The sequence below is a fragment of the Notolabrus celidotus genome, chromosome 10 (genome assembly GCF_009762535.1).
Source record: "Notolabrus celidotus isolate fNotCel1 chromosome 10, fNotCel1.pri, whole genome shotgun sequence".
Lineage (NCBI taxonomy): Eukaryota > Metazoa > Chordata > Actinopteri > Labriformes > Labridae > Notolabrus > Notolabrus celidotus.
In genome coordinates, this window is record NC_048281.1 from 16,913,812 (window position 1) to 16,928,448 (window position 14,637).

General features: G+C 39.6%; 1 protein-coding gene across 1 annotated transcript in view; it reads left to right on the forward strand.

Annotated features, from left to right (window-relative positions):
* The window catches only part of LOC117819735 (potassium voltage-gated channel subfamily H member 7-like), a 58,924-nt gene that overhangs the window by 20,030 nt on the left and 24,257 nt on the right, over positions 1-14,637 (forward strand). Inside the window, exons 4-6 of the mRNA XM_034693168.1 lie at positions 380-820; positions 4,789-4,997; positions 9,161-9,586. Of these exons, the coding sequence (XP_034549059.1) occupies positions 380-820; positions 4,789-4,997; positions 9,161-9,586 (1,076 nt within the window). The remainder of the gene's footprint in view (positions 1-379; positions 821-4,788; positions 4,998-9,160; positions 9,587-14,637) is intronic.

Here is a 14,637-nt window from a genome sequence, read left to right on the forward strand (position 1 = left end):
AGTTGATTAAAAAGAAACATTCCTATTTGACAATGCAGCCTAGTTGTCAGGGGTTTAAACACAAATCAAAATTGACCAATGTAAGGATTCATTCCATGTGAAATGAATCATCAACAAAGTTTTAAAATGTTCTACAGTTGATAAATTATCAGAAAAAAAACATAGCTATCCTCAAGTGCATCAATATCTTTTATGTCATTATATCTGACATACCAAGTTTATTTTGAAGTCCCCCCATGTGTTGTACAAAGAATTAACCTCTCACCCAACCATGAGTTTCATTGGAAAATAGGAAATTATTTGTTTCTCTTGGTTTACTTTTTATTTTTCAGTGCTGTGAACCTTTACATAAGCTCTCATATTTCCTCTTAATTTTTAGGGAGGAGTAGATTCTTTCGCTTCCGTCAGGCCGCTTTGAGTCTGATGAATACCAACAAGCAATCTCTTCCGCAAGAGGACCCTGATGCTGTGATGGTGGACTCACCCAAAGAGAACGAGGACTCAGTGGCCCTGCAGAACTTCAACTCACCCACAAAGAGCATTTTTAGTCCCATTGAGGCCAATGACACACATGGCCTCATAGGCTCCAGCCACCACACGTCCCAGACCAGCATTGGTCCTGAACCAGTTGACCATTCATCCCCCAAACTCCCTTGGCAGAAGCTGTACCAGACAGAGCCCCACCAGTCCTCGACCACCCTGTCAAACACCTTCCCCAGAGGCAGCATCAACAGCATGAGGCGGGCCTCGTCCGTCCATGAAATTGAAGGCTACAGTTCCAATTCCAAAAGCGTGTTCAGGGATCGTCATACAAGTGAAGGTATGTACTGATTCATTTACAGCTTCATGGCTGAGGTTTTTAAGAGTGCATGGTCTATACTGTATGAAAGAAGTGGACGTAGCCAACTTGATGTCATCCATCTGTTTGTAAATGATCAGGTTCAACATATTGGCCATCTCCATGATATTTCTGGATTGGGTTTGTCAATCACAGGTAGCTGCTCCCAAAAGTCTTCTCTGCTGTATCCTCAACGTCAAATAAACACAATTCACTCTAAATTACAAGATAAAAATCATGCTGCAATTGAGACCAGAAAATGTTATCTGATGGAATATTTAACCCTCCTGTTATGTTGCGGGTCAAATTGGCCCTTTTTAAATTTCAAAAATCCCCCCAAAATTGTTAAAAGTATTTTTTCGGTATGAAACTTCTTCTGCTTGACTTAATAGGTGAAACCAACATATATAATGAAAATGGTTGATTTCACAAATTTGCAACCCTCCGTGCATGTTTATAGATATACTGTTTGTGGGTCAATTTGACCCGGCAGTCAAAGTGGAGGCTAAAAGGGGTCAGAAGTGTGAAATACTAATTGTTTCTTTACCACTGTGTGACATATTTCACCCCACTCATACACAAACGCACACACACACCCTTGTAACATGAATTTTCATAAACAACAAGTGAGATATCCTCATTAAACCATGATCTGTTAGAATTAAAGAACACCATTGCACTAGATATTGATTCAAGTGGTTAGTAATGGAGTTAATAATGAGATTTAAAAAATGTTTATTGAGATTTTTTTGGGTTCTGACACTTTATGATAATTAAATATGCCCCACGTTAAATTGACCCAGGAGCATTATTGCTGTTCCTGAGAAACGAAAACATAACAGGAGGGTTAAATGGAAAAGTAGGGTCAATTTAACCATCTGGTTTCATGGTTGCAGAGTAGAGTCTCCAGCTGATTGCCACTAGAGAAAAAAGTTTAGGGGCACCTCACTCTTGAAACCAGAGGCTACAGCCACTTCTCATATACAGTTCATTATGATGCATACCAGTTTTTACTCAATCATAATACACTAAAGTAAACAAGGCAAAGTGTACTGATTACAGTTTCACATATACTGATCTCCCAGAGGTTAAAACCGTTTGTCTAGTAACTCTCTTCTAATCTTTTTTATGACTTCTCACATGTGTCAAGTTTTTGAAATGATTTTGTCTTGATTTTCTGTCCACAAAATGCTGTCTCTAGACAGTGGTAGCCGTGTCAGAGGTAATCATGTATTTGTGCCCATGATTTCATCGCTCACTGCTGTTTTGGAGCATGATTTTTCAAGCAAGGCAATCAGCATAAATCCTCCTCACAGATCCACTTTTGAATGACAGCTTGAGTGGGCTTACTGCACCTACTTGTGTGAAATAACTGTGTATGTGTGTATACAAGACAGATGTGGGGATTTTGTCATTTTTGCAGGCTATATACAATCATATAATGCCATCATATGATTCTCATGACTGCTCTCATGCAAATCATAGCATTTGTTTTCAACTGACCTGCATGAGTGTGTGCTTGTAAAACATGATGCTGTAGTAGCTCTGCAAACAAGCTACTGATTCATGCTACGCTAGCCATTAAGCATGCATTCTCTATGTGAAATTGTTGCATAGCTTGCCACTGACATATTCTAAAATTAAGGACCCTATTTAGATAATGGCACACATGGTCTAATAATAATTAACACAAACACAACCATGCTCTATGATGTGAAGCAATACTATTTTAACTATAAAGAACATGAACTGTACATCTGTAATGTTGGGGTTGTGTACGTAGTTTAAAGTCACAGCAACACTTTCTCTGTTCTCAGCAGCCTTCTTTGGCCACACATGAAGTTTCCTTATAAGTGATTTAAATTAAGAGATGTGCCTGCTCCAGTTTTCAGGTTTGTAAACATGTGTTGTGCTGCGTGCAAAGCCAGTGCCAAACACTAGGGGTGGGAATTGATAAGATTTTATCAATGTCAATGCCATTGTCGATTCTGCTTATCAATCCAATTCCTTATCAATTCTCCTAACAATTCCTGATTTTTTTTTTTGAGGGGAAAAAAAGTAGTTCTACACAGTCTTCCGCACCAAAAGGAACCATTCAATTTTTTCCAAAATTATATCTGCGTAACACTGAACATGAACATATTCAACTTGAACATATCAATCAATCTTTATTTGTATAGCGCCAAATCACAACAAACGTTATCTCAAGACGCTTTTACAAACATAGGAGGTCTAGACCATTCTATGTCAATATATATCTAATCTATCAGAATATATATCTAAAAAAGAAATGTTCATCAAAGATGACAGCTTGGCCATAATCCTCCTGTCAGCCACCACCTCCACAGGGTCCAGGACTGAGCTGGCCCTCTTCACCAGTGTGTTCAGTCTTGCTCTCCTGTATCCTGTCCGCCCACAGCAGGTTTAATCCTTCCAATGTGGCGTTCGTGTCTGGTGTTAGCTCTGTTAGCATGATGCTACTCTGCCAGTATTCGCTCTGGTGCTGGGTTAGCTCGTCCACCTTATCGTAGATAGATCTTACATTCCCCATAACGATGGGTGGAAGGACAGGTGGATGTCGTCTTTTCTTAGCTTGCACCTCAGTACCAGCACGTCGTCCTTGCCTCCTTCTCCTCAGCTCGTAGGGAACATCGGGCCTAGTATCGTTTAGCATCAACATGCTACGGGCAGCTAACAGCTGATCTCGTATGTAAACAATGTTACCATGGATACATGCAGGATCTGCGGACACAGACAGGAACAATAATAGCAAAAACACCACTGCAAACGTAGCCAGTTTGGTGTCTATGGCCAACAAATGAGTCATTAAAAGACATGACAGGCTCCAAATACAAAGAGAACTGAACAGATATGAAAAAAGGTTGAAAAAAGAACAAAGAAGAGAGAGCTGCTGCAACAAGTAGCCACTCAAGCGGGGCTAACCGCAATAGGAAAACTGAACAATAGGTTTCTAATTCTCAGCCACGTTAGTCCGGAAAAACGCTTTTCCTCCGGGGGTCATAGCGGAGGTATTTTATCCACTCTCTGTGCCTAATTTTCGGCCGCTTGAATCCGGACGTTGCCCCTGAATCTGGAAAGGAAAAACCCTTTTCCTCTCCATGTTTCCTCAAATATGAAAGAGTTCTGTGTCGCAGAGTGTGTGACGTAATGCAACGTACCGCAACGTGACGTGACGTCGTGCTGGGAAATGAATCGTTAAGAAGAATCGATAACATTTGAGGTGTACAGCTCCGATGGAATTGATCAATTGGAACCGGTTCTAAGTCGGATCCGGTTTTCGATTCCCACCCCTACCAAACACAGAGTAACAGTTAGTAAAATGTTTGCTTTTAGGAATGTCTTAAACTTGACCATGTCAATCATTATGTTTGAAAATGAACCACCAGTTCCTCTAAGTTTGTTGGTGGTTCCAACTCACAGCCAAGAAGAGTCCTAAGTACCCAAACATATTTCAAGGACACAAAAACCCTGAACTACAGTGCATGTCCAATTTGCAAAAGGAGTAAACAAGCATTCACTTTCCACTTTAGCTACTCACTGTACTCAAAGTATTGTAGGCTGGTGCTGTACAGCTGGGTACACTAATACATGTACAGAATACAAAGCATTATGTATTGTGCAAATGAGGTTCAAACTCTGTGTTCTTTCAAACTCTAAGTCTGTGTTTGCAAAATCAAAAGATTGTTTTTGGTTGAATAATAGTTGTAATTTCTGAGCTTTGTCACTAAATCAAGTGAGCAAACAGACTGTACCTTTTTCATAGCTCTAAGATAGTTACAAATGTTTTGCTCTATGATTTCAAATGCAAGCACGATCTGAATGTGTAAATATATTTGTCAAAGATACACCACCAGTCTTACTTTATAAGCAGAGTCGACCAAAGTTTACCAGGGATACTAACAAGACTCTTCTTTGTTCTAAACCACCAGGCCCCTTTAATCATGTGAAGTCCAGCCTGCTCGGCTCTACCTCGGACTCCAACATTAACAAGTACAGCACCCTCAACAAGATCCCTCTGATAGCGCTCCATTTTGCAGAGGCTGATAAGAAGCCTCATTCCCCGCCTACATCTGAGACGGCCATCATCGCACCCAAAGTCAAAGACAGAACTCACAATGTCACAGAGAAAGTCACACAGGTGAGTCAAGAAGTTTCACTTCATTTAAATCTGTGGTTACTTCAGAACCATATATTTTGTTTCTATGATATTGAAATGTGCAATTTTTGAAATGCACAATAATCCTTGGTTTGGTATTTCAAAGATCACAGTTGCCTATTTGTGAGTGGGATACTTGCAAAAAGGATGTCTGCCACTGCAGTAGTGATTCCTACTGGTTTGGACACCTTCAAGGAGGGATGTGGGATAGTGTGATAAACTGGTACACAGCTCGTGTTACAGCCTAATGGTGAAATTTTAATATTGGCAGATGAAAAAAAACACTAGTGATGCATGGTTTGCACCTAACTATCTGCTGCATTACAGGCGAGCATGAAGGGTAATTGAACATTGGTAGTTGCAGAGAAAGTTGGGGATGATATTGAGGTAAAAATTCATACTCATCAACATTCACCGAGGGTAGTTGTTTTGAAAGGGGAGAGAAAGGACATTCCACTGATCCCTCATGAAAAAAAAGTCAGCTTTTTACTTGCAAGCCTTAATTCGGGTTCACAACACTTCTGCAGAAATTCAACAGGGATTCAATTTCTTGTTCAAGGACAATGCAGTGGACCAAAACTTTTTTGGTACACTGCTAAAACAAAGGGTAGCTGGTGGCAGAATTCCCTGTTGACAGCACCAGCAGCACAGTCGAGGCTAGTTTTTAGAAAGATAGCAAAAGGTCCAGGATTCTACCACAATTTTGATAAACCGATTGTTAGGTTTCATCCAGTTACATTAAAAGAAAATCTGAAATATATTATATAGGATTTTCAATTTTTTGGATAGCTTGAATCACTGCCAGAATCTTAAAAAAAATCAGTTCAAATTGTCCTTGTAAAGCGAATGTAAAAAGTGTGGGTTGATCAAAGCACAGCAGTAACACAACACTTGTAGTACTTACATGCAGTGTTTGCAACAATCAAGTACAACAGAGCCCCAGAAACCTTATATTCAAACTCCTGTCAACAGAGCTTTCTCATTCATAAATTAAGAAGCACCATCATTAGGATTAAATGCTCCCACTCTCTGCCTGCCTTGGTTAGGGGTTTGGAAACACATCTGAGATGTGAAAACGGCATCCACATCCTGACTGCTAGCATGGGGAAATCTATAATTCATGTGTTGGAGATATGGGGATGTGCTGAAATGAACAGCAAGACCTGCTGCCCTTTTCCTTTCTCCTGCACTATTTTCTGTCAGAAGAGAGCTCCTTTTCTTTGTGAGCAATGGCTTATTAAGCCAGAAACAGGAGGTGACTCGGCCCTGCTGAGCACCATTAATAATTTACCATCCAGTCAGAGTTTATTGATAGAGGGTAGTTTAAAAAAACAGTTTGCCTACCAGGATATGTTTGTAAAGATATTTGTCAGCACATGTTTTTCAGGCTTTTCTCCTCTTAATCATCTGTACTGTAAAGGGCTTACAATTTTTACCAAGAGTACAAAATGTACCTCTTGAAAATGCGGAACAAGTCAGAGGCAGTCACATTATTCACGCTGCCAGGACACTGGCAATCCAGCTGTCAGAGTAGAGTGGATGTCTTTACCTAATACTGTTTGACTGCAGAGCACTTACGCAGGTGTGTCACAGTCCCTGTCGGATCAGTCCAGAAGACTGTGAGCCGGCTAGATTACCTGGTGAGCCTCAGCAACAATTTCCATGAGGATGAAGCAGTTGAAGTTTTCTATGATTAAATTGTCAGATTGAAGATCAACATAACAATTTTAATAGTGGAAAAACCATCAATTAAATTTTGGATAATGATTAAGTTTTCATTTTGTCTGTTATCATCTGAGCAAAGACGTTGACCTGTATTAAAATGAAGTGAATTTCAGTCATGCTATCAAAGTGCATCGATGTAATCAGCTTCTTGCCCTTACTATAAATCTTTCAGTAATATATTCGGCTTCTGATCCTGATTCTGATACCTCAGCTTGATTATTGGCAGAGATAAGGTACTTCTCTGATACAAGTGCAATTAAAAAGTTTTATTACAGGGCAACAGTTTGGCTTAGCAGTTAAATTCATTTGCCATGTATAGAGGATACGTCCTCTAAGCATGCGACCCGGGTCCGATTACATCCTGCAGTCCTGTGCCACTTGTCATGCTGCACTTTCTCTTCAGTTCCTTAAAATGCTCCATAATAACCTTAAAATATAATACTACTCTTTATTTTTAAAAGCTTTATACAACTAACCAACTCAACTAATGGCTGCTAGCATTGCTGTATGGCCTGGCTACACTGACATTAGCCATGGCCCAGGTTAAAGTGCAAAGCGTGTCCACCAAAGAGTGCAGAGATACCCTGATTTTCAACATGACACTGATTTAATTTGTAGTTTTATAATTTTTTAGAATCTTGTTTTGATTTTAGATACACAGCATTAAAATGTATAATGAGAAAACACTGACTGCTGACGTTTTGCTAGCTTTGACTAATGTTACATTCTCTGTTAGCAAAGCACCTTTTCTTCACTTTGATAATTTTCATGAAACTGTGTTGCTCTAAAAAAGCATTTTCTAGTGGCATATTTAATAAAATCACAAATGTTTGGGAGAAGAAGAAGTAGCAAGTAAATTGTTTGGGGTCACTTGCAAATCTTGTTGATGGATTTGTGTACTGACTGGCTAGCTGGCAAGATACCTAGTTTGGGGCTGTATAAGAGGCATACAATACTGGGACTGGTAATGAGAACATGGGTCAGATACATTTTCCAGCACTCAAAGAGCATTGGTAATTGGTAAATGGACTTGTACTTATATAGCGCTTTTCTACTCTGTCTGACTACTCAAAGCGCTTTTACTCATCACATTCACCCATTCATACTCATTCACTCACTGATGGTAGAGGCTGCTAATGTAAGGAACCATCAGTATTAGCTAATATCATTCGTACACATTCACACACCACTGAACAACAGAGGGAGCAATTTGGGGTTCAGTGTCTTGCTCAAGGACACTTCGGCCTGTGACTGCCGGCGCTGGAATCAAAACGCCAACTTTCCGATTGATAGACGACCGACTCTACCCACTGAGCCACAGCATTCCCCATTTCTTCATCCATTTCTGCTCAAGGAGATTTGTTTCTGCTTGCCATCCACAACGTTACTACTGCACCATTTTATGTTTTCCCACTTGGTGGGCCGAGGGTCATAATCCAAAACACGCATGCATTAATCACACGTCAAAGAATGAGGGGCGTTAAAAGGAATTCGCGTAAACCTGTTATCACATCAATTTTGACAGCCATAAAAAATGCACTACAGAAATAGTGGTACTAAATAGAAAATTGAATAATGGAATAATAGAAATAGTAATGAGATATCATAGATAAATAGATACAAATTTTGGTTATAGTGTAGTATAGGGATGGGTACCGAATTCGGTACTTTTATAGGTACCGACCGAATTCCGTCTTTACTACCAAGTACTGATTCACATAAAATCAAATGGTACCATGTTTCAGAAACTAATGCATCCTTGTGACTGTGAGGGAGTGGAAGAGTAGGAGATTTTGGATCTTAATTTGTGCATTATAAAGAAAAAACACTGCATAGTTTTAGTTAATTGATTAAGTTGTAGTTAATTGTAGTTAAGAGTTTTCATGTTGAAGAAATGTATATATACAAACAGTTGGATGTTGTTTTGATATATTTGTTGAAGTTTATGTATCTAGAAATAAATATGTTAACCCCTAAAGACATAGACCATCTTTTGGGCGCGCCAGACTCTCCTGAATTTATTTTGAATATGCTGAATGAGACAAATGTGGTATCAATGAAAAGCTGAGAATGTTCGCTGTAACTGAGTTTTTAAAGATTGTTGATAGGATTAGCGGTTCAAAAGTTATCAAACATTCAAGAACAAGTAGCCGCCGGTGGCTGTCTAGGTCTTTGAGGGTTTATTTAAAATTGTTTAAGATTTTATTATTAAACAAATTAACATTTATTACCACATAAACACCCAAAAGAACCGAAAATTGGTACCGTTGAGTACCGATACCAATTCCAAGGTACCAGGCATCGGTACCGTACCGGTTCAAATGTGAAAGGTACCCATCCCTAGTGTAGTATAATGTAAAGAACCAAGTCTTGTTATTCCTCACAGTTCTGACCCTTTCTTACTCTTACCTCTTCCCCAGGTCCTGTCACTCGGAGCTGATGTGCTTCCAGAGTACAAACTCCAGACTCCTCGCATTGACAAGTTCACCATCCTCCACTACAGCCCCTTCAAAGCTGTGTGGGATTGGCTGATCCTGCTGCTGGTCATCTACACAGCCATCCTAACTCCCTACTCCGCTGCTTTTCTTCTCAATGACCAAGGGGAGCAGAAGAGGCGTGAATGTGGATACTCATGCAGCCCGCTTAACGTGGTGGATTTAATGGTGGACATCATGTTCATCATTGACATCCTCATAAACTTCAGGACCACTTACGTGAACCAGAACGAGGAGGTGGTCAGCGATCCAGCTAAGATAGCAATACATTATTTTAAAGGCTGGTTCCTTATAGACATGGTGGCTGCAATCCCCTTTGACCTTCTTATCTTTGGCTCAGGATCAGATGAGGTATGTTATCTTTAATGCATAGATTATTTTTTTTTTACCTGTTTTTCTCCCTTGGAGCTTTACCACACAGAAACCTAGCCATGTCCAGACTTGTGCCCCTGGGTCAATGCTCAAAGCCTGAATCTTTCTGTCTCGGCTCTGAAAGGATTACTTTAAATTGCATGTTTTTTTTCCTTTTTTTCTTTTTTTCCCTCTTTTTTTTTGAATGGTCCTCATTCTAGAATCCATTTACACGGATTAATGGCTTACCAAATGGCAATCAATGATGCATTTATGTGAGGAGCAGGCCAACAGGGCTGTGTGCGCAGCTTACATGCAGCTGTGAGAGGCCATTGGTAGGCTGGCTGCCAGGGCCTGCTGGCTTGTTTGTTGGTAGGATATGTCCCCTCGGGCTCTGGATCCACTTCAGTGCTTTATCGTGCTTTGTAGGCACTCCATTACACCAGAAAAGCTCCTGATTATAAACCATAATCATCTTTTCCACTGCTGTGCGGCTGCTACTGCTGAGTCAGATCAGTGAATGACAACAGATCAAAAAGAAAATGGACGTACGTGTCTCTCACAAGACAGTGTAACAAATAAATTGAACAAATGAGTTGTAAGTGGAAAAAAAGGAAGTGTTTTGCCACAGGGAAAGCAATGCTAACCATGACTATTTGAAGCTTTTAGCTATATTTCATTACAAAATTAACTTAAGGGGGGAAAATAATCATTTCCTTTTGGAAAAGTGGGACCACCCCCCCTCCTATGTGCTGTGATACATTTATATCCTCTCAGTGTGGTATTTATAACCCAGACTAAACACGCTAAGTCCTGCTTCATTCAGAAAATAAGTATTCAGAAAATAGTGGTTGATGTTCTTTTTCAGAACTCATATTTTTCCTCAGCTGAATAAGATGGCTTTGACCCACAAGTGCTTAAGTGAACCTTTTGATTTGATCAGAAAATGCAGCTGAAATAGATTTCAACTGGTGTCTGGTTGCTTTCAAAACAAATTAGTCTTGCTAGAGGATTTCACACACTGTGAGAAGCATTATCCAAATAGGCACCATGCAGTGTTTTGTTAATAATAATAACCATTATAGCAGTGGAAATTCAAGAGATTTATTTCAAGCTGTTTCACTGCTAATAGAATACAAGAGAACTTGAGTGCCTTGTCCCAACTTGAACCTCCTTAATGTTGTTCCCATTAGAGCGGAACAGAGAGAGGGGAAGGGGGCGGGGTGTAGTGCTGTGCAGCTGTGTTACATAATTGCCTGGGCAGGTACTCTCTAAGACTTAATTGAACTTGCACTTGATTGCAGAGTGAAGTGTGCCTTAAGGTTTCATCGATATTAGAATTTAAAGGCCAGGGTTATTGTTTGTCTGGGCTTTTTCATCAAAGGTTTTGATTATTTTTTCATTCTTGTGTTATTAGAAGGCTGGTATTAGAAAACCCAGAGGTAAAGCAGGGCAATATAACAAACAGCTAGTGTGTTACCTAATACTGATGTCTGATGGGGCCTTCAAATTCAAATTGAACTGCAGTCTCAAGTATTAGTTTTGGCACACTTCAAGTATTTCTGAAAGCTTTGTAGGAAATGTTGTTTTTCAGAGTGAATATTGACTTCAGTATTTGTCATGTTGAGCTTTGCTCTCAAAGTGTCCTTCCAATTACATTTGAGTGTTAGAAATGTCGCTTTTGTCGAAAATTTTTTTATTTTTTTAAGGCTCCTGTGAGGAGTTTTTAGCTAGTAAAGAATCAGACAGACATTTATACTGATGTAAAAGTATATGACCTACAGAAGCAAACAAGACCACGAGCGACAAGATTGGTCATTTTGAAATAGTTCTTTTATCTGCCTCTCACCCCTGCTGCAGGGTAGGTGTCAGACGAGACTTTAAAGGGGACATATCACGCTTTTTTCATCAATATATATTGGTCTAAGAGGTCCCAAAAACATGTATTTAAAGTTTATGCTCAAAAAAACACTTTGAAATCAGATTTTGGCATGCCTGAAAAGTCCTCTTCTTCATTCCTCATCAGAACACTCTGTTTTCCCTCTGACCACGCCCCCTCCGGAAGTGGATGTGCCTCGGCTCTCCAGCACGTTGATCTAATGTTTACATGTTGGCTGAATATACACGGCTGCTCAGAGATCGCGTTACTTCAACCCTCTGAATCTGATCCTGACGGAGAGGCGCCTGTAGCAGGACCTTTCTGAAGGATTGGTCATAGATTTAGTGTTTCTTGTTGTTTTATTTATCAGTATGTAGACGTGTGTCTTGGTACACAGCTACGAACATGTAGCTATGTGGCTATGCTAACTAGCGCTAGCACTTATCCATGATAAATCATCCACTAGATCTTCAAATCTGCAGACGTGGGGAGTAAAACCGACCTCTGCCAGAAAGGCAGCAGGACCTTTTATGAAGGATTGGTCACAGATTTAGTGTTTCTTGTTGTTTTATTTGTCAGTATGTCGACGTGTGTCTTGGTACACAGCTACAGCTACAGCTACAGCTATGAACATATAGCTATGTGGCTATGCTAATTAGCGCTAGCACTTATCCATGACAAATAAAAATCATCCACTAGATCTTCAAATCTGCAGACGTGGGGAGTAAAACCGACCTTTGCGTTTATTAAGAAAGCCTACAACTAGCATGCCTCCCTCCTAAGCTCCTTGTTGGCACATATTTGTGCAGGTAATGAAAAACGGGGGAGGGATTCAGTATTATTTTATACAGTCTATGGGCTGAACAAGCTCCGAGCTCTGACTCCGTGACAGACCGGATATTGTTGTTACGTAACAAAACACGGAAGTCTGAAACGGCTCGTTTCACACACATTTACAGAAAGGTGTAGAAATCAAAACAGGGGCAGAATGGATTTTTTTCATTCTTGGGGGGTTTGTAGACATGCCAGGGACACATATTTCAGGTAAAGAACCATTAAAAAGTCAATTTTGCATGATATGTCACCTTTAACAGAACGCTGCTAAAACAGGCTGTTTTTTATTCACCGCACCAGATTTATTACAAGTTGCATGTTACATATTCAAGAATCTTGTATGAAATACTTTGTTGCTTATACCTGTGCAGGACAGGATCAACAAAAATTAAGCTGTATACTTTGTCCACAGGGGTCGCCAAAAGTACCATAACCCAAATGTTCCTCTCAGGAGGTTTAAGACAATGGCAAAATGAGTCAGTTGATCAATTAATATATAATTTGGTAGTTCAGATTTATCAAGGTGATCAGCTCATAGTAGATAAAGAGGACAGAGTTACATAAAGAAAAGCAGCACAACCTATTTCGGAGAAAACATATGTTATGTGAAATACAAAACTGTACTCAGGTGTGATGGGGTACGGTGGTGCCTGCAGTTTAGCTGATTCAAGTTACTTACGTATGAGAAAGATTGTGTTCATGATTGAATAATTCATATTCTGAAAATAATAACTGCTATGAGTTTTGACTAGGGGTGTCAATGCTATTGTCGATTCTGCTTATCAATCCAATTCCTTATCAAATCTCCTAACGATTCCTGAGTATTTTTTTGAGAGGGAAAAAAGTAGTTCTACACAGTCTTCCGCACCAAAAGGAACCATTTAATTTTTTCCAAAATTATGTCTGCACAAGACTGAACATGGAACCCTTCCCTACGTCGGCCCGACACGAACCCCAAACTTCGAGGCCGAGTCGACAAATGCTTCAGCATATTTGAGGTATTTGCACCTAGGAGTGTGTAACGTACCGCAACGTGACGTGACGTCATGCTGGGAAATGAATTGTTAAGAGGAATCGATCATTTGAGGTGTACAATTCTGATGGAATTGATCAATTGGAACCGGTTATAAGTCGGATCTGGTTTTCGATTCCCACCCCTAGTTTTGACTAATGTTAAAATATTAAACAAAGAGAAAAAAAAATCCAAAATATGGGCTTTAATCTTTGTACCATTTAAAATCTCCTTGCAATGTTATATAATATCTCTTATGTTATATTATTGTCCTGAAAATGGTTAACGGTGTTCTCAGTGTTCAATAGTGGTTTATCAGAAGGATGCCAATAACTGAAGGGATCCCTGGACTGCAACAACCAACTATTTGATAAGCTGCTTATTGATTGCTGAAATGATTAATGGATTTATCAGATAATGAACCAAACAACTACTTAATTACTCTAATTAAGCTATCAGCTGCCTTTTTAACATTACACTTTTAAATTTAAAACTTCATTGAACATCTTAATTGAAGCCATTTTTGTTGTGGCTTTAAACTGTGTGGCTTTAAACCAGTGTTAATGTCAGACAGGTTATTTTTTTCTGTGTAGCATGGTCACTTTAGTAACAAACTGTCGTTTCTAAGTGTTTTTTAAGTGGCAGGAGAGAAGGAACACAAAGGGGTGAGAAGGAGAGAAAATTACTTGAGGGGAAAAGTTTTAAGGTGAGAGGAAACTCAAAGCGTGTGGCTCCATCTTTGGGCTGTTAGGTTGAATGACAGCTGATTGTTTAAAGAGAGATGTCGGATGTGCCTTCTCTTCAAACACTTGTACATTACTGAAGTTCTCCCATGAAACTCCACTTTATAAGGCCTTTTTCTTTGCAGTGTTGAGGGTGAAATGCTCCTAGACTGCAGAAGTTTAGGAAAGTGAAGGTGTTGCATCAGCTGGCAAACATTTTGCTATGTTTTTATCTACCTGTTGATTCCTGGTTGCTGTTTTGCATACGCAGCTCTCAGGAGAGAAAGTAAGGATGTGAGATGGCTCACCCTCTCAGCAACTCAGAAAATGTTGTCGACTAACAGCATGGAAAAACACATGCAACGACATAGCCTACCAATTATCGACCATTTTGTCATTGGTTTCTGTTGAATGTAGTGAAACTATCTTTTAAAGAAGTTAAACTAAACTTCTCGAAGAAACAGCGAGAAAAGAACGGATCTGTTTGTGTTTCATTCATCTTTAGAAAATGAAGATTGAACACTTTTCTAACTCAGTGTTCAGGGAGGACAGTCTCTCGTCTGCAGACACTTACTTCATTGTCAAAGGTCATTCAGTAATTGTC